Source organism: Myotis yumanensis, unplaced genomic scaffold (assembly GCF_028538775.1).
Source record: "Myotis yumanensis isolate MYYU_CA2020_CCGP unplaced genomic scaffold, mMyoYum1.0.hap1 SCAF_18, whole genome shotgun sequence".
Classification (NCBI taxonomy): domain Eukaryota; kingdom Metazoa; phylum Chordata; class Mammalia; order Chiroptera; family Vespertilionidae; genus Myotis; species Myotis yumanensis.
In genome coordinates this window covers 28,569,748-28,588,663 of record NW_027223769.1, presented here as the reverse complement: position 1 = coordinate 28,588,663, position 18,916 = coordinate 28,569,748, and the positions used below count along the sequence as shown (strand labels likewise).

Here is an 18,916-nt window from a genome sequence, read left to right as displayed (position 1 = left end):
GTGGTCAGGGCTCAGCAGGGCACCAGGGCCATGGCTTAATTTGGACCCGGGGATAGGGTTCACCCGGGGCAGAGCTGATGTAAGGGTTTCTATCCCACCCCCGGTGTCCATCTGAGGGGTTCCCCTTCTCTGACTTTCTGCAGAATCCCTGTGGCCTGACCAGCCTGTGTGTGAAGCACAAAGGTGCCCTGGGGCCAGTGCTCGGGCAGAGGGACCCATCCCGACCCTCACCTGTCCTGTTCTAGCCCCATGGGGCCTTCACGATTCCTACCCAGACCCCTCCTGAGATTGAGAGAGAGCTCTATCCAGCGCTGTGTGCGGGTGACACATGCATAGGGACACGAGTGTGCTCGCACATGAGCACAAGACATGGATTTACACGGTGCCCCCTTGTAGCAAAGATGGTATCCAGGAAGACCCGGAAATGATACTCGCAAGGACTCCCTTCCCAACCATCGCCGGGATGGAGTTGATCCATCCAGGGTCTGCAGCCAGTGGTCTCTGAATGCCCATGAAAGTGACCCACCTTTTCAAGATCTCACCGCTGCGACTTTGCCAAGAGGGAGCCCCCAGACCCTTTCTGAACAGCAGGATATGGGGCAGATGGACACAGGTAACATACACACACACGGACACCTGGACACATGTGTCCAGAGAACTAGGGCCCATGCCCAGTTCTCTGAGGCTTTATTATTGGACAAACATACCGCCATTCGGAGCGCTCCCACGGGCAGCCCACAAAGTCAGTGTACAGACACGTCTGGCGATGTTGCCTCCACCCCAGGGCAGGTGAAGGGCTCCTGCTCTGACCTGGCCCCGTGGAGCTGCAGTGCTGGGCCCTCTCCCAGTCGATCCAGATGGAGTCAGAGGCCAACCTCCCAGCTGGGACTGCCTGGACCGTTCAGACCGCCGCCTTCAGGGGCACACTGTCCGCTGGCTGATCCAGGTCCTTCTTCCTCGCCAGGCTCAAGTGGGTGAAGATGAGGACGAGGAAGATGCCTGAGGGGCCCAAGCAGGATGGATCAGCCTTCAGGAGGGGCCATGGGACTTGTCCATCACTAGGGACTCCCTGCTATTAGTATTGGTTTAACGAGGACCAGCATTTCCCAGCCAGCATCCCTGCGGCTGGGCTGGCATGACCCTGTGGTCCTGGTGCCTGAGGAAGCCTGACTTGCTCGGCCTGCTCGGCTCTCACCAGGCCAGGCCCCCAGAGGCCACCCAGAACGCCCCACCTCCAAGCTCCCTTTCTCTTCGGAACAGTTTGGGTGGGAGTCATCTGAAGGCCAATGAGTTGTTCCCATGGACCGCTGAGAGAAAGGCGCATTGTAGCCCTGGCTGGTTTGGCTCAGTGGATAGAGCGTCAGCCTGTGGACTGAAGGGTCCCAGCTTTGATCCTGGTCAAGGGCACATGCCCGGGTTGGGTGCTGGATCCCCAGTAGGGGGCGTGCAGGAGGCAGCCGATCAATGATTCTCTTTCATCATTAATGTTATTATCTCTCTCTCTCCCTCTCCCTTCCTCTCTGAAATCAATAAAAAAAAAAATTTTTTTTTAAATAAAGACACATTGTAGTGTAGCATTGTGCTACCAGCCAAGAAAACCAGCCAGGAAAAAATTTAGGGGGGCTAAAGAAAAAAAAGAGGATGGAGAGAGAGGCTTGAACTGAAGGAATTAAGCTAGAAAGACCAGGGCTCTGCCACGCCCTGGCTGTGTAACCTTGGACAAGTTACTTCACCTCTCTGAGCATCAGGGACTTTATCTGGAAAATGGGGAGATGCCAGGATCTGCTCACAGGGTCGTGGGAATGATTCAATGTGACAATGCTATGCTTGGCAAAGGGCCTGACACATAGTCACTGTGTAATAGTGTAGCAGTAAATGCTGTTATCCATGACGACAGTGGTGAGGTGATAACAGGAGGCAAAAGCATAATGACTAGGAGAGTTGGGGGATTTCTCCAGCACGCAGAGCACCAGGGGGACACAGACACTGTTTATCCGGAGACAGTGGCTCTGACCATCCATCACCCTCCTCCCTGCAGGAGCCCAGCCCCCCCCATTACCTATTGCTAACAGGGTGCCCCCGAGGATGCCCACCGCCGACAGCTTCGTGGGCATGCCCTTCATGCGGCCCACCTTGCGCATGCACTGCCCCTCCGCATTGCATCGGCACACGATCACTGGGGGGAGACAAGGGGGGACAGTTAAAAGTGGTGGTAGTAGGGTCTCCCCAGCTGTTTGGAGCTCCCAACCTGGCCCAGCTGGCTGGTATGTGTGTTTTTGTGGACATGTATGTATTCGTGTGTGGGGAGCATGCATGCTCCTCTGTGCGTGTGCCTGCATGCAGGAGTCTGTATGCCCAGCCACAGATGTGCAGGTGTGCCCAGGCATATGCTGCCCAGGTGAGCCTGCAAACACGTGTACCCAGCCTCTCCCCCTGCATCCAGGAGTTCCCTCCGGAATTGCAGGCTTCACCAGAGCCCTGGCCTCACCTCGGACCAGGAGCTGCCACATCCGGTTATTGTGGCTGACAACGACAGGGACAGAGTATTCACGTGGCTCCACCCAGTGCAGGGCCAAGGTGAGGTAGGCATGGGAACCTGTTGGAACCATAAACAGTGATCAGAATCATGAGCCTGCCCAGGCCCTCTGGGGGCTGCTCCCCCTAAGCCCAGCCCCAGCCCCACAGTGGAAGGGCATCTCACTTCAAGTGCCACCCCCTCCCTGCCTGGGCCACAGCGTCCCCCGCTTCCCCACCACACACCATTGAGAGCCTGGATGCGCCAGTCCCGCTGCACCGTGGGGTTGGGACCAAGGGCAAAATGGTAGGGACCGTGCCCATCAGCCAGGTCAGTGTCCTCACTGGCTCCGCTGACGACCACACCATGGTTCTTGCGGGGGGTGCAGAGGTGTCGGGTGGGCACCAGGGGCAGAGCTGGGGCCGAGGCAGAACCGGCCTTCAGGAAGTGGATCACGAGGGTCACAGCGGTCCTCAGTGTCGGCTCACCTGCAGAGGAGGCAGTGCCGAGCTGGCCCGGGGCCTTGTGGCGGTGGGGTTGAGTCCGGAGTCCCCATCAGACTCACCCTGCTGATTCCCCTGCCACAGTCCCTCCCTCCATTCCACCCCCTCCTCTCCATCCCCATCATCATCCGGCACCGATCTCTTCCTCACAATGTACTGTCCTCGAGTCACTATCCCAACAGCGGCCACGCCTTTCTTTTTGTGCTTTGCTGGAAGCCAAGCTTGTCCTCACTGCCCCACTAACCTCCAGTCCCACTGCTGATGCCAGGGCCCAGCGACGTGGAGATGCCCTGGCTGGAGAGGAGCCACTCCTGCTGGGTCTGTGGCTGCACCACAGGGCAGCCCAGCACAGAGCTAACGCCGGCCTCCCTGACTTACCTGCCCCTGGACCAGCTCTTCATCCTGCCACAGAGTCCCTCAGAGTCCTCCTCACCTGGCCTCAGCGTCCCATTCAGGCTTATCTCTTGGCACGCCTGCCCCAGGAGAGCCCCCGTCCTCCTTCCATCTGCCCAGCCCCTCACCCTCTGCTCCCAGCCTGCATCTGAAGCCAATATGCCTGAGAAGCCCTCAGAGGATAAGGGACAGGGTTGGGGGGATAGCAAGAGGGTGGTATGAGAGGGAGGCGGAGGCCAAGCGTTCTCAGAGAGGGACACTGGACCCAGCCCCTCACCCCTCCCTCCTGCGTGGGGCAGAGTATATGCCAGCAAGGGCCCCAGGGAGGCAGTTCTGTCCTGCCTATCTGTCTGTCTGTCTGAGGCTTGTATCCCTCCCAGAGGCCCCACCACTGCCTGTCCATACCTGCATCCTGGGCCTCCACAAGCACTGTGTACATGTCCCCGGGCCGGGCACCCTGCAAGGGCCGGGCCGTGTGCACCTCCCCGGAGACCTCCTTGATGCAGAGCCAGCCCTCTGAGTCATTGACCAGGGAGAACCTGAGGCCCAGAGAAGATGAGGGTGGGGAGGCACTGGGATCATATATGGGGTCTTGCTCAGAGACCTCCAGGCAGGACTGTGTGACCTGTTCAAGTTCCATACCCTCTCTGTGACTTGGGGGTGGCAGCAGTTCCCTGGGGTACCTAGTCTCTCTCTCCAGCTTCAGGGACTTATTGGGGGGCAGGGCTTGAACCACAGATATTGTTGGTAGGAGAGGGACTCTCAGAGCCTGGGGGTGCTTAACTCAACCCCACTAGTCCCAGGTTACCCCATGAAGGGACCAGGATTGGGCAGCAGACTGGACAATGATGATGGAGGAGGCTCAGTCCAACAGCATGAGGAGGCACCGTCTGAGCTCTCATGGGCTCCAAATACCCCTCTTCATGTCCTGTCCAGCTCATGCTGCCCTGATCCTCCCCAAGGAGTCACAACCTTGGCATTAGCCAGGTCTGAGGAATTTTGCATAAGTAATTTGAGTTGCCTCTGAGGCCCTGGGGAGCAGGGAGGGTCCATCCCAGGGAAGGGGCTGCGCTTCTGACTCACCTGAGGGGACTGCTCATGGGGTCTGAGGGCTGGATGGTCAGCAGGAGGGAGCCGGCCGGGGTGCTGACTGGGACGCTGGCCTCATAGCTCTCCTGGTTCAACTTGGGGGGTGGCACCACCTTCTCCACCAGCACTGTCACTGTGGCTGTGGCTCCAGGGCCCGGGCCTGGCCCCACCAGCTCTGCCTCGCTCCGCACCACCACCAGCAGCTGGTAACTTGGAGCTGCCTCATAGCTGAGGTTCTGGAACCAGTGGGGCCTGGGTCACTGTGTGGGCTGGGGTGTGGCTCACTTATGCATGCATTTGTGTATGTGTGTGCCCTTTCCCGACCCCAAGCCCTTTACCTTGAGAAGGAGTAGCTGGACATGACCAGAATCAGGCTCCCATTTCAGGCCGAAGGCCCCATCCACATCCCCTGCCTCAATGGCGAAGTCCATGCGGCGGAAGGTGGGCTCAAGGTCGCCATCGGTAGCCAGGAGTGTGGCCACCAGAGTCCCAGGCTCTGTGTCCTCAGGGAGGCTGATGGGCTCAATCTGGAGACAATTGGATGGGCCGTGAGTCCCCCATCAGCGCCTCCCCGGGGTCTCCTTCCCTGCTCCTGCTTACCTGGGAAGTGGTGAACTCTGGAGCATGGTCATTGATGTCCGTGATGGTGACGGTGACCTCACATGTGCTGCTGAGACCTGAGGCAGGGGAGGGCATGTTGGGGAGGCCGGGATAGGAACAAAGGGGGCAGGAGCCTGGGTCATCATCAGGGTCACTACCTGAGCACTTACCTCCCTCTGCTCCTCCTAGGTCAACCGCTAGTACCTGAAGAGGGATGTCCTGGCCAGCATGGAGGGGGAGAGCCCCCAGTGTCACACTGCCTGAGGCAGAGTCTAGCTCGAAGGCTCTCCCCTCTGTTCCCTCCTCAGGCTCAGGGCTCAGCAGCCGATACACAACATGGGAATTGGGGGAACCGGGGGCATCCATGTCCTCTGCCAGCAGCCTAGTCACCTCAGTGCCTGCAAAGACAGCACCCACATGGGTGGGACCAGGGCCCAGCCTGGAGGCCTTCCTTCACCCATTCCTCTTTTGTGCTGGACCGAACCTGAGCTCGTGTGTGTGTGTGTGTGTGTGTGTGTGTGTGTGTGTGTGTGTTGTGGAGGTCATTAAGGCTGGCCCCATCCCAAAGAAGAGCATGATGGGATGGTTCATAGAGACTTCACCCCTCCTCCAGCCCCTGACAAGGCCTATATCCCACCTGCGGGACTGAGCTCAGGGATGCGGATTGGGGGGCCACGTGGGGGGCAAGCAGGCGCGTTGTCATTCTCATCCATCACCACCACCAGCAGCTTCAGAGGTTCTGTGTAGTCCTCTCCATGGGTGTTCTGAGCCCGCACCTGGAGCAGGTACTGCAGTGGGCAGTGGGGGGCTTCAGTGGAAAGCCAAGGGCAGCTCCAGCCTGGCCTGGGTCTGGGTTCCCTTCTAATGGCCAGCTCCGGCTCTCCGGGGTGCTCTGTCGCTGCCTCAGTGCCTGTGGGGGATGTGACACCCCCAGAAGCCAACCAGACCATGACCAAGCACCCCTTAGCCTGCCCTCCTGGCTTCCCCCCTCACCTCACCTCACCTCAGCCTGGGATTCTCGGTCCAGCTCCATGGTCACGTAGAGTTTCCCTTTTGTATCCACATCAAAGGGTCCAGGGGGCTGGCTCTCCAGGTGATAATGCACATCCTCACCACTCCAGCGTACCTGGGAGGGGGACACAGAATGAGGACTCCCCAGGAAGAGAGGCAGGAGCAGCCTGGGTCAGCCCTTACTTTCCAACTATTCCTGTGTGACCCAATTTCTGTGTGATCCCAGGCAAGTGGCTGTCACTCCTGAATCCAGGTAGGGCGCTTCTGCTTGGGGCACTCACTTGTGGTTGTGGCAGTCCCATGGTGGCTTTGCACTGGTCCAAGCCTGGACCCTGCCCAAAGGGCCTGAATGACCAGGTTGTTTGATTCTCTTCCCTCAGGCCGTGCCTAACCCAAGGGCATTCCTCGAGGAGGCCTGAGACATTCCTGGCCTGAGTGACAATCCCCAGGGCAGTAGGGCACAGCAGGGGGGTGGCAGCTGTTCTCCCTGAGGAAGCCTGAGGCAAGCTCAGGACATCACAGCACAGAGCCACACCTGCCAGAGGATAGCAGTTGAAGGGCTGTGGGTCTGGTCCCCAGGGCCTCGAATGAGAACTGATGGGGATAGTGGAGGGAAGAGCACAGGTAGGAGGGGATGTGGGGTCAAGCTGGGCCCCCGGCCCACCCCCAAAACCTCCATGAGACTCAGGTCCAGCTGCACCATCCATGGGGCTACTTCAGCCACTGATGACCATTTACTCACCTGGGAAATACGATGTGGGTATGGAACTTTGAGATTTTCTGCCAGGTGGATAGGCTCTAGGGGCATCCAGGTGCTCTCTACTATGGAGATATTTACAGTAGCTGTGGCCTGGTGACCTGAGGCCTGGTCACCCATATCCTTCACCTGTACCAACAGCAGGTAGGGTCCCTCTAGAGCCTGGTCTAGACTGGTGCTCCCTAGAAGAGAAAGGGTGGTCAGCTGAGCAGGGGGCTAGGGAGCAGGGCTTCAGGGCACCTTCTCAGCAAGGTACCAAACACAAAGCCAAACATATGGCACATGTTCAGGATACTCTCTTGGCCAAGGGATGAGAAGGACTTTCAGCACTATTGTGAGCATCCAAGCAGGACCTGAAGTTTGCAAAGTCACTTCCATATCTATCCACACAATGAAAGATTGATGGCCTGGATGGGTGGATCACCAGGACAGGGGTGGGAAGAGTACATGGGTGAATGAGTAGATGAGTAGATGACCAGTTGGATGAATGGATGGTTGACTAGGTGGGTGAATGGATTGGAGTTTGGGGAGCAGCATGATGGGTGGGGATTTGGGTGTGTGGATGAGTTCGTTTGGATGGATGTTTGGATAAATGGACTGCATATGTGGCTGAGTGGTAGATGAGTGAATGGGTGGCCGGGTGGGTGGGCATATGACTGGCTTTTCTTCCTATCCCCCGACCATGCCTTTGGTCTGAACTCCAAGGTCTAGGTCTCTCTTGCTGTCATTCCGAGCAATGTCCTAGGCTACAACCCCTCAGGTCTCTCTTATCGTTGTCCCTCAGGCCCTGGTCTCCAGAGAGTAAGGCTGAGGCACTCCTTCCATACCATTTCTTATCTCTCCATGCCTGATCCTGCCCCCATACATGGTTCAAGCATGGCCTTTTGCCATGAAACTCTCTATCTAGAATGTTCTTTCCTCCTTTATTTCTCAAGCTCCAACCCGTCCTTCCCCAGCTGTCTTCAAATCTCCCTCCCCATCACACCCAGCTGAGGCTCACCCTTAGGGCTGAGGGCCAGAGCCCCTAGCTGAGGCTCCAGCTGGAACATGTCTGGGAAAGGCTGAGCTGGGGCCTGGTTCAGGATATGGAATCGGAGATCTGAGTTGGCTGTTCCTGGCTCATCCTCATCCGAAGCCTCAAGGAAGAGGAAGGGAATGCCTGGTATGTACAGAGAGGGCAAACCATAAGGGATATGGAGGATGGGAGAGACTCCCACGCCTCCCTATCTCTTCCTGGTCCTCCCTTCTCTATCCATCATCACATCAGGACTCACGGTCAGCCACAGCTTTTTACCCCACTTCACAGATGAGCAAACTGAGGCCAATGTGGATGGGACTCACCTGAGGACCCTCAGTGGGATAGAGGAGTGTAGGATGGGACAGAAATGGGAGAAGTCGGCTTGGACCATGGCTGCCCTGTTCGTATGCTGCCTCTGGCCATCTCTTTACTCTCTGCTCTCCCATCAATGCTCACCTGACCTTGCTGTGAGCTGGCTTCCCTGACCACTCACCAGGCCTGGTGCCCTGGCTCAGCCGAACGCTGTAGATGGCCTGGGAGAAATGGGGCACCTGATCGTTTTCATCCTTCACATGCACAAGCACAGGCTGTGGGCCCCACAAGACACGTCCATCGTCAGTCTCCAGGGTGACCTGCAGGGGAGGGTAGTTAGTGCCCCGTCCTGCTTTCGCTGCTCCCCCCTACACCTGACCCAGCCCTACCTGTAGCTGGTACTCTGGCTGTTCCTCTCGGTCCAGGGCTCTGGTCACCATCAGGAAGCCGGACTCGGGATCCACAGCAAAGGGGCTCTCAGATGCCATGCCTGAGTTTCGTAACAGCACAATCTTGCCCTCAGCCTCCCCACGAGGTAGTGGCAGCTGGTGGGGGAGAACAGAGGTGAAAGGGGTGAAGGCCAGGCCTGGGGGATGGCCCCATTTTATAGGTGGGGAAACTGAGGCTTGGAGAGGTCACACAGCCAGTAACAGGACTGAGATTCAGTCCTGTACCTGATGCTCCCTAATACTCCCTGCCCTTCTTCCAATACTTCATTCTTTAACTTAAAGATCTACTCTCTTCTGGAATTAAAATCTTGCTAGTCATACACGCTATATTGCATATTCTCCAGAGAGCAGGGTTTAAAAGTAAGCCAGAGCAAAAAGGGAAAGGAGTGCTGGAGGTCAGGGAAGCAAGCAGGATTTGGGGAGGGCAGCCCACCTTGGTCAGGTATACCTTGGTCAAACTCACCTTGGTCAGGTACAAAGGGAACTTTCCACCATAGTTTTCTGGGACTTCCACATGCAGCTCTGCAGGCTGGGCCTCGGAGAGAGCCTGTGGGAGGATTCTCACCTTGTCACCAGACTCTATCTTCCTGCCCTGGCACTGGGGACCTAACAGGGAGGGAAATTTCTGCCTCTTCCCTGGACCTGGCCATACCTGAGCGCATCCACCCTCATGATCCCGATAGCCAGCTCTGATCCCCTGCCCCCAACTACTACCATCTATGGTAGGTGTAACGGGTCCAGGTGGGGTGGGAGCAAGGGTGCCTATCCCAAGGCCAGGATCTGAAGGAGGGGAGCAGGGCTCAGCTCACCTGGGGGATGGACAGGCAAAGCAGCCACAGCCAGGCAGGGACCATGGTCAGGACGGGCCTGAGGGACATGGCAGTGAGGATCCAGCCCAGATTGGTGGGCCGGAGGCTCCTCCCACCCCTTCCTCCCTAGAAAGTATTCCTCTCCTCATCCCCACTCAGCTCCAGGCCTTGGCTTCCCCAAGCGCCATGGGTTGTAACTGTCCCTCCTTCAGATGAACCTTCTCCTACCGGGTCACTATGGGGCAGGCAGCCAGGCCTCCTCCTGTCCCCTGTCTTTCAATGCTGTACCAGCAACTCTCAAAGCTGCCTTCCCCAGCCCACCCACGTGGACACTGTCACCACCCTTGTCCCCTGCCTCAGCTTATTCCAAATACGCAGACAGAGGGACCTCGTGACAGACTGGCCTCCTCTTCCTCCCCTTAGAAGGGCCGGTGGCTCCCCATGGCTGGCAGGGTAGTGTCTAGCCGCTCAGTCAGGCACACCAAGGCCCCCAGGCCCAGCCACCCTGCTGCTTGTTGGCTCTTGCCCCCCAAGGATCTCCATGGGACTTCCATCTCCAAACCTCTGTCTCCTTCCCACCTTAGCCCCCCCAGAGCAGCCCTGAAAAATCACACAAGTTTGGAAAGACCCTGATGACAGCAGTTGCCTCATGTTGCAGGCAAGGCCTGAAGGACAGGGCCTGACCAAGGTCACAGAGGATTAATGAACCACAAGGAGAATTCCTCCTGGAACAGAGGACTCTTGGTTCAGGGTCTCCAGGACTGCTCTTCCTTCCACTGCCATCCTTCACACTCGGAGCCCCCTCAGGGGAGGAACCCTGCCCTCATCTTGGCATTTTCCAGCACTCAGCACGGAGCTGGGCACACAGAGCGTGGACAACCACTCCGGTCTTCCCCGGATGGCGGAGGGACAAGGCAGCGTTTCTCCTTCCCCCCCCACCAACCCCACCTCAGCCCTGCCCACCCTCCACCCCCAACGCCCGGGCCTTCACCTGCTGGTGCCTAACGCTGGCTCCCTTGGTCCAGCTGCCAGGTGAGCAGGTTTTCCTCCAAGGAGTGCAAGCTGGACCTGGCTGGGTGGAGTAGGGCAGGGCAGACACTTGAGCAGGCAGGGCGTACACTTGAGCAGGTAGGCGGTCCCGCCACGCTTGCTCGGGAATGGAAAACACCACTGGGCCCACAGCAGCAGGCCTGGCCTTGCCCAGCCCCCCAGGTTATTCATTGACTTTGGAAAGCTGGGGGCTGCTCAGCATCCGTCACTGCCAGCCCCAGGAGGTGGGGAGCTCTTCGGCCTGGCACTCCTCCCACCCCTACACAGCCCAGTGGGCACTTCTTAGCCCTCTGGGCCTGGACAGTACCGTCTGTGGGTTTCCCATCCGCAGATTCCACAAACCATAGGTCAAACATATTCAAAAAAGAAATTAAGTTGTTGATGTGTAGTTAGGCCTACGATGGTTACATCTTACTAAACAAGTACAGACTTTTTTCCTTCTCATTATTCCCTAAACAATACAGCATAACAACTACTTACATAGCACTTACATTGTGTTAGGTTTTGTAAGATGATTTAAGTATTAGGTATTATAAGTGTAGGTATTACCTGATGATTATTAAATATACTGGAGATGATAGAGATGATTTAAAGTATACGGGAGGATGTGCATAGGTTATATGCGAATACTGCAGCAGCATTTATATGAAGGACTTGAGCATCCCTGGGTTTGAGTATCCTGGGGCGTCCTGGAACCAATCTCCCACAGAAACGGAGAGACGACTACTTTTTCTATGGCTCCAGATTCGATCCCACCTCTCCCTCTTGCACCTCCCGCAGCCCAACCTTGGCCCACTCTGTTCCTTTTGTTTGGATGCCCTTCCCACCACTTCATTTGTCTGGTGAGCACCTGCTCAGGCGTCGGTACTCAGCTCATCTTCCCTTCTTCAGGAAACCTTCCCCGCGCTCCCAGGTTTGTTCAGGCTCCTCCTCTGAGAATACCCCGACCCCGTGCCGTGTGCTATCTCTACCAATGCAGACAGGACACCAGATTTGCACTGTCTGTCTCTCCCATCAGACTGAGCGCCCCTCCAGGGCAGCATGCAGGGACCCAGCAGTGACGGTCCTTGCCCAGCCTCAGCAGCTCCCCGCTGTCTTGTGGAACTGAGACCAGGAGCTGAGGCTGCACACGAAGGAGAGATGAGCAGGACACCACCTGAACTGGGCATTCAGGGCTCCAGACCACCCACCAGTGGGGCAGTAGGTGAGGGGACAATGGCCTGTGAGATCCCCTGAAGCTCCCTAAGTGCTCACACTAGTCCCTGGACACTGAAAGGGCTGAGACAACAGACAGTCGCGTGCCTCTGAGGCGGAAAGACAAGATCGAGCCAGCTCAGGTGACCTTGAAAGAATTGCAGGGCTGTCCAGGGGCCCTTCCCCCAGGGAGGCAGCCAAGCAGAGCCAAGAGAAGCTTCTGCGGCCTGGGAGTCCAGAACAAGGCGGGGAGGGTGGGAAAGGTCATAAGGTTTCTAATCTCTCCTTGTCCTCAGAGCTTCCCATGGTCTCCCCCGAGTCCTTCCCACTGTATATCTGGTTAATTTCTCTCAGGCTGGGGCCTGGGCCGGGACCCCTCAACTGCACCCAGTCTTGCCTGTCACAAGCTGTGTGCCTGCCTCAGGGTCACCCCAGGCACCCCAGCCTGGAGCAGTGCAGTGGGGGGATGTGGAGGGGTCTTGCGTGGGTTAAGCTCCTACAATGTGCCTGCTCTAAGCACATGACTTTATTATTCCACTCTGTATTCTGAAGAGGACATCACCCCCATGTCACACACTGGGGCACAGAGGGGTTGACCGGCTTGCCGAGGGTCACACAGCCAATAAGTGGCAGAAGCAGGAAGGTCTGGATTCTTCTTCAGGCTTCGAGACCTTTACCTGCCTGAGAAACCCATACCTTCCGCATGCCTTGAAGTATGTTGGGGGAGGGGAGAGCAGCAGAAACTTTGAACTGGTTAACGTTGCCCTGGGGGGGCATGTGGGTTAGTCACAGAGGTCCCATACACGGAGGAGCAACCTTCAGACTTCCTCCTGCCATTGAACAACTGCGATCAGGGCTCTAACCAGGCTGCGAGGGCTCCCAGTGGAATGAACAAGCTGAACTAATGAAGGAATGTACGGACTCTGGCCCGGAACCTGCTCAGAAACACCCAGCCTTGCCCCAGGCTGCCTCCAAGCTCTGGAAACCAGCGCCCCCCATTCCATATGCCAGTCCCCATTCAGCCACGTCTACCTGTGTGACCTCGGGCAAGCACTTTAGAGCCCAATCTGCCGTTGCTGAATGGGGACGCTTGTTCCTGAAAAGACCTACATAACTGCAGGCACCTGTGCCCATAAGGGCTCTCCTTTCCGGGTGTGAGGGGGGTGGGGGAGCGGGGACAGGCACGCTTCTCTCGGTGATCATGCACACATTCCCACACAGATGCAACGCCTCTCATTCCAGGCTGGGAGGGCTCCAGGGACCTGTTCCTGCCAATACCATAAGCATGGGACGTTCTGGCCAGGCCCCTCACAGTGGAGGGAACAGTGAGGGCCCTCAGTCGCCCAGTCTCAGCAAGGAGGTGGGGAGCTATTCAGAGTCAAGCCCATAGGATGTGCCTTCCTCACCTCACCCTTAACAAGCCAGGGAGTCTTGAAGTCCCCACAGCCACACAACCCCACCCCCACCCCCCCACTCCCGGTGCATTTCCAGCTTCTGTGGAGGGAGCAGGGAAGAGACACCAGCTGGAGGGCCAAACCCAGGGTTCTTATTCGGCCATGAGACTTGGGGCAGGGTGAGGTCCCTCGGGCAGCCTTGGTTTCCCTTACACACAGTGGAGTGATTGAACCCTCAACCAATTGGGCAATGCCAGGCCCCAGTGGTTAGTGAAGAATCTGGATAACACCCGGGAGGGATTCATGTCTCCTCCTGCTGCTGGGACCCCAAAGCAGACCCCAATCACACCTGCCCCCTCTGACGCAGCTGGCTACATCTGGGCCCAAACATTAGGATAGTCAAGGCCACACACTTTGGGAAGCCTGCCTGTTCCTGCAGCCCCTCCCCTCCCAGGAGGAAACACAGAGTCCACAGCCTCCAACTATCAGGAAATAATCTTTATTACAAAAATCTGCCTGTAAACAAATAGCCACCGCACTGAACAGCCACCCTCCAGGGCATGCACACCAGGTGGAGAGAGAGGCAGCGTCCTCTCCCCACACACAGAGCTGTCCCAGGAGCTGGGCTCGGGCTGCTGCTTGGGACACACATGGGCCTGCCCAAGCGCCTCTTTGGGCCCAGCCCTCGACAGCCAGTGGAAGCCACCTCCCTGGGCAGCACTGTCTGTCCATGACCATGAGGTGGGGGATACCGGAGTCTGGGCCAGCCCACCAATCTGTCCAATGATCTGCACAACACAGGGAGTGCCCTTGAGGCCTAGAGCACCGAGAGGTCGTGGCAAGACTTGGACTTGGCACGGAAGGCCATCTTGCGGCTGTTGCGTGCTACGATGCGGCCCAGGAAGCGCTTCGCCTTCTTGCCGAGGCTCTCTCGCCGCCTGGTACCCGCTTGCCGACGTGCATTGGCCTCTTTGCTGTCCCTGCGCAGGCGTATCTGGCGCACGACGCCCTCGAACAGCGCCTGGACGTTGTGGTGCAGCGCAGCTGAGGTCTCAATAAACTTGCAGTCAAAGACCACCGCACAGGCCCGGCCCTCTGGTGTAGGTGGGGACAGGCACAAACCAGTCAACAAAGGGTGGGTGAATGAGGAGCCCCTCAAACCCTGGCCACCCCATGGCAGCTACCACTCAGGAACCTATGGGTAAGCGACAGTGGAGCCCTGGGTCCTCAGAAACCGAGACCCCAACCCTGTATGGAGTGTCTCAGGTATTGCTGGTCACCCAACTGGGTGTATGAGTTTAAGGAGCTCAGAAAGGCCCACAAAAGGAGACTCATCTATTGAAATAATTTGAAGTCTGATACGTAAATGGAAGTGCTGCAGTCGTCAACACAGGAGAATGAAAACTTTGTTGGATAGCTTAGTGTTTTATATCGTGATGAATGACCAGTAGAATGGTGGGTATGTAACCAAGTCACTGCGAGGTTCCTCTAAAGGGCTCAGTTCTGGGGGCCGCAAAGGAGGATACTCAGCCCAAGAGGGCAGGGTCCTCCCCAGGGGCAAGCCTACTTCAAGACTGGCCCAGCCTGGGTCCAGGCTCTGACCTCCTGGCCTGGTTCCAGGCACTCTCCTCACTCCTCTTCTGTCAGGCCAGGGCCACAGAGGACAGGAGAGGAGGGCCCTGAGGTGACCCTGCCGCCGCCACCTCTCCTAGTGCATTTGGTCCTGTCCCCAGCACTCTCAGGTTTGGGGGAGTCCTGTGGGAGGACAGCAGCTCTCTCCTTCTCCCCCCACAAGTTTTCTTCCTGAACATTTTTAGCCACTGACGCTCCCCCGGGGATTCAAGCTGAGTCAAGCCTGAGTGGACCGCAGCCCAGCCAGGATCTCCCTCCCTTTCTGACCCCCACCCTGCTCACCATCCAAGGAGACCTCACGGGAGCGCACCAGGTCGCTCTTGTTGCCCACGAGGATGATGGGCACGTCGTCTGTCTGCCGCGCCCGCCGCAACTGGACCCGCAGCTCTGAGGCCTTCTCGAAGCTGCCCTTGTCCGTCACTGAATAGACGATGACGTATGCATCCCCCATGGCCATGCAGTGGCCAGGTAGCCAGTGGCCCCCATCCTGAAGAAGATATATACACACACACATCTACCCAACAGTCCCCGTGCCCCAGCTACAAACTGTTGCTCCCAGCAGGCCCCTACCCCCAGCTCACCCCTCCCACCCCGCCCTGGGTCTCAGCCTGCATCCTACCTGCTCCCAAATGTCATAGACCATGAGCGATGCCTCTTCTCCATCCACCATGATGGAGCGATCATACGTGTGCCCTAGACAGGAAACCAGTAAGTAGTCAGGTTATTTGCTGGCTGCCAAAAGCCTCCCCCAACCCCCAGGCGTCAGGTTTCCTATTCCAGCCACACACCCCAACTCTCCCCAGAGCCCCCCTCCCAACCTTCCTGTCTACTGATGGCTGTTATATGGCAACAGAAGTGGGGGGGGAGGCCTTCTGTGCCTGACCCCCACCTAGACACCCCTTCCCCAAGCTAGCAATTCCTCTGCTCCCTGCCCACCCGTTGCCTGGGTGGTTCTGACCACGGTGGCCAGAGTTAGAATAATGCTAGTCACATCCTCTGGGGGCCTCGGTCACCTAAGGCACCTCTCCTAGAAACTCCCTCTGGCTGTGTTCCTGTCCATCTGGCAGGAAGGGCTGTCCTGCCCCATCTTAGAGTAGACATATGTGTGCCCCAGGCCTTCCACTCAGCATTTCTTCTTCTACCAAGGGTCCCTTCCCCCTTAATTTCCCCAACTGTGAAATGGGTAGGTAGAGGCATGATTCTGAAAGTACCTTCAAATCCCTTGGTATTTGCCACTTTTATTCCAGGTCCCCAGCCCTGTAGCCCCGAGTCCTAACCCTGGGATCTCCCCTCCCTTGAACAGTCCCAGCCCCTCACCTGCGGCCTCTGCTTCAGGCCCGTCCTCTAAACCACCGAAGATGCGCGCCAGAGCGCTCTTGCCCACGCCGGGCGCCCCCAGCAGCAGCACCTTGTAAACACTCTCATCCGAGTCACTGCCCCCTGAGCTGAGCGAGTCCGAGGAGCTCTCAGGCCAGTCCAGCCTCGGGCCCTGGGTCCGGGTGCCCGCCCCGGCCGTGGCCAGCGCACTGGGAGCCAGCGCCGCCTGCAGGTCGCGCTCGTCCACCGGCATGCTTCGGCGGTGCAGCGGCGGCGCGGGGCCCCAGGGCGTGCTGCCCCGACGGCGCTCGCGCTCCCGGCACCCGCCGCGGCTCCCACCCGCTGCGCTGCCGCCGCCATTCAGAGTCATCACGTCGGACGCCGTCTGGGGAAGAATCGGGACGGCCTCGTCAGCCACGGTGGCGATGGAGAGGGAGGCTGGACCCCGGCGCGCCTGCCCGACCCGGGGTCCGGCCAGATGCTCGCAACCGACGTCCTGCCGAGTCCCATCCCAGGCGCGGAGGTCCCTGCGCCCTGACTGGTGACCCATCCTCCTGACTTGTCCATCAGCAGCCCTGACGCTGCGACCACCCCCACCGCGTTCCGCCAGGACACTCACCCCCTCGCTCGCGCACAGACACGGTCAGGACAAGGTCCCGCGCTCGGATCGCAGACCCAGGCTCGCACACTCAATGTTGTCACAGCCGGTGCTTCTCGGTCCGCACTGGGTCCGGGCTCGGGAGCAGCCTATTTAAGCCTCTGCCCGCCCCCGCGCTCGCCCCCGTCCACGCTGAGGCCGGGGCTGACGTGTCTGTCCCCCTCTCCCCAGGAGGGATCCCACACCCTCCTCCTAGGACCTCACACCCACCGAGACCCCGCCCCACCCGCCAGGGCGGAGCAGGGCAGACTGGCAGACAAAGCCCGGGTCTGAGTGTGTGTGGTGTGTGTGTGTGTGTGTGCGCGCGCGCGTGTGTGAGAGAGAGTGATGGGAGAGGCAAGGAAGGGGGAAGAAGTAGGGAGGGGATGTGAATGGCGCTGAGGAGGTGTAGCGGGGAGGGTGCCGTGATGGGTGGGGGCAAGGACCAACCCAAGTGTGCCAACCCCTCTCTGGGGAAGAATTAGGTCTGGCCCTTTAAAAGTAAATTCACCACCACCACCACCCCCTCCACCCCCCTCTTGCCCTGCCCTGGCCTGTCGCCCAAGCAAGCAGAACATTTACAGACTGGACAGACTTCACCCTTCTTTGCCCACTGACATCCACTCCCCACTGTCCCGTATCTGAGCTGGAATTTAGGGGCCCTAAATCCGACTTCTAGCCTCAACACCAAGTTCTTCCCACTCCTCCCTGCCATGGGAAGTTGAAGTTTCTGCCTGATGAGCTTGCCCTTCAGGGTGAGGGTGAGTGTCACCCCATAAACCCCTGGGGGCCTCTGAGAGCTACTTGGGGGAGGGGGTAGGGAAGGGAGGCCCTCTGGCAGTGTTTGCAGCTAGAGGTTTCAGCTTGAATCCTGGGGAGGGAACACAGGCCCAGAGCAGGGAAAGGATGAACTCAGTACCACCTCAACCCCCAGCACCCTCCAGACAGCTGCCAGCAACTCTGCTAAAAATACCTGGCCCTGGCCCCCGCCCTGGTCATTCTGTTTCTGGGCTGGAAGTTGCCCAAAGTAGGGGAAATCCTGGCAGGCAGGTGTCAGATGCCAGCAGGAGCAGAAAGTGGTGGAACTGGACCAGGAACTGGATCAGGGCTGGATCCAGCCACTTTAAGAGCCTCCAATGTCTCCCTCCTTTGGCCTATTCCTAGTCTGGACCTGCTTGTTCCGGATACACGCAAGACCTGGAGGTTCAGACACACATCCAGGAGGAGCACCGATGCAGGGAGAAGTGGGGGGAGCTCTCAGCCACCACTGCCCAGAGCTCATCCCTTCTTCAGACCTAGGGTGGCCGCCGGGACACAGAGGGGAGATGTAATGAGGAGCGTTGGTTTCTAGTCCTGGCTCTCCCTCCAGGTTCCTGGGTCTTGCCTCCATCCCAGTCTCTGGGTACCCAGCTATACATTGGACATGAGCTAGTCCTCCTTACTCATATATCTGGGGTATGTGAGGGTTGGGGGCAGGCAGGCTGTGAGGTGCTTCGTGACAGGGCCCTACTATAAGACTCTGACGTTTGGCTGTAACAAGTGTGGCAGGAGTGGAAACACCCATTCAGGGCTCAGGTGACATCACAGATGATGGATCCTGGTGTGCTGTTATAGGTTGTCATGGAGACCCGGTAGGGCTCTCTTAGCTGCTACATCAGTTTCCTTGGCAACATCAGAAAGGGCCCTGGAGTGAGGAGGGCCTGGCTAAGTGTTAGTGGGCTCATGCAGTCCCCTCTCGTTCTTGAGGTCCCCAAAGCAAGCCAGGGCTGGACTATAGGGTGGCCCATCCAATTGTGTTCTTCACACGGCCTGACGGGTCTTGGAGGCCTGGACAAGCCTATGCTGGCTCTAACTTCTTGGGCCAGGTCTAATGGGAAGAGGCAGCTGTGGGTCGTGGCTCATGTCAGCAGACACAAGTCTCAAGGGCCAGCAAACCACTTCCCATCAGGATCCTGGCTGGGCTGCTTATGGCTCCTCCTACCCACCGCTCACATGACTATGTCACTGAAAAGAGCTTCTGCATGTCCAGCAGAGGGTGGGCAAGAGGGGGGTTGGTATCTGTGGCCCTTCCCAGCAGGGAGCCATGCAAGGAATTAGGGCTGGGTTTCCCCTCTGGTAATCTGAGCTCTTGACCTCAGCAGTGTTTCTTCATTGCCAAGGGAACTGCATCCACATTGGGCCACTCAGGCCCCAGGCATTCCCCAACAGGCCAGACACACTCACTTCAAGCTTAGGT

At 58.1% G+C, this 18,916-nt stretch overlaps 2 protein-coding genes across 3 annotated transcripts; both read right to left on the bottom strand.

Moving 5' to 3' along the window:
- Positions 1–641: 641 nt before the first annotated feature.
- On the bottom strand, positions 642–10,532 carry CDH16 (cadherin 16). The gene is made up of 18 exons (XM_070398206.1): positions 10,448–10,532; positions 9,457–9,514; positions 9,111–9,194; positions 8,588–8,743; positions 8,380–8,518; positions 7,869–8,027; positions 6,854–7,050; positions 6,104–6,226; positions 5,738–5,888; positions 5,271–5,498; positions 5,101–5,177; positions 4,839–5,027; positions 4,495–4,736; positions 3,817–3,950; positions 2,761–3,003; positions 2,489–2,596; positions 2,060–2,176; positions 642–999 (listed from the first exon to the last, which is right to left on the bottom strand). The coding sequence occupies exons 2-18, from the start codon at positions 9,499–9,501 to the stop codon at positions 902–904; spliced, it is 2,490 nt and encodes an 829-aa protein (XP_070254307.1). The 5' UTR covers positions 9,502–9,514; positions 10,448–10,532; the 3' UTR covers positions 642–901.
- Positions 10,533–13,577: 3,045 nt separating this feature from the next.
- On the bottom strand, positions 13,578–16,985 carry RRAD (RRAD, Ras related glycolysis inhibitor and calcium channel regulator). Of its 2 annotated transcripts, none has more exons than XM_070399117.1 (5): positions 16,663–16,985; positions 16,044–16,428; positions 15,346–15,419; positions 15,037–15,213; positions 13,578–14,189 (listed from the first exon to the last, which is right to left on the bottom strand). In XM_070399117.1, the coding sequence occupies exons 2-5, from the start codon at positions 16,411–16,413 to the stop codon at positions 13,980–13,982; spliced, it is 831 nt and encodes a 276-aa protein (XP_070255218.1). In that variant the 5' UTR covers positions 16,414–16,428; positions 16,663–16,985; the 3' UTR covers positions 13,578–13,979. The 2 variants fall into 2 exon arrangements, with proteins under 2 accessions (XP_070255218.1, XP_070255217.1); XM_070399116.1 differs by having other exon boundaries at positions 15,009–15,213; positions 16,663–16,822.
- Between the last annotated feature and the right edge of the window lie 1,931 nt (positions 16,986–18,916).

What these genes read in the sequence shown, in the direction of transcription:
- RRAD (XM_070399116.1), bottom strand. Translation starts at nt 16,413, where the DNA reads ATGACTCTGAATGGCGGCGGCAGCGCAGCGGGTGGGAGCCGCGGCGGG. An exon ending in GCCTGAAGCAGAGGCCGCAG is followed by an intron (nt 15,420 to 16,043) that starts GTGAGGGGCTGG and finishes TTTCCTGTCTAG; the next exon opens with GGCACACGTATGATCGCTCC. An exon ending in CCGTGAGGTCTCCTTGGATG is followed by an intron (nt 14,190 to 15,008) that starts GTGAGCAGGGTG and finishes CACCTACACCAG; the next exon opens with AGGGCCGGGCCTGTGCGGTG.
- CDH16 (XM_070398206.1), bottom strand. Translation starts at nt 9,501, where the DNA reads ATGGTCCCTGCCTGGCTGTGGCTGCTTTGCCTGTCCATCCCCCAG. An exon ending in GAGCCAGGGCACCAGGCCTG is followed by an intron (nt 8,028 to 8,379) that starts GTGAGTGGTCAG and finishes TGTACATACCAG; the next exon opens with GCATTCCCTTCCTCTTCCTT. An exon ending in CCTAGGAGGAGCAGAGGGAG is followed by an intron (nt 5,178 to 5,270) that starts GTAAGTGCTCAG and finishes CCCCTGCCTCAG; the next exon opens with GTCTCAGCAGCACATGTGAG.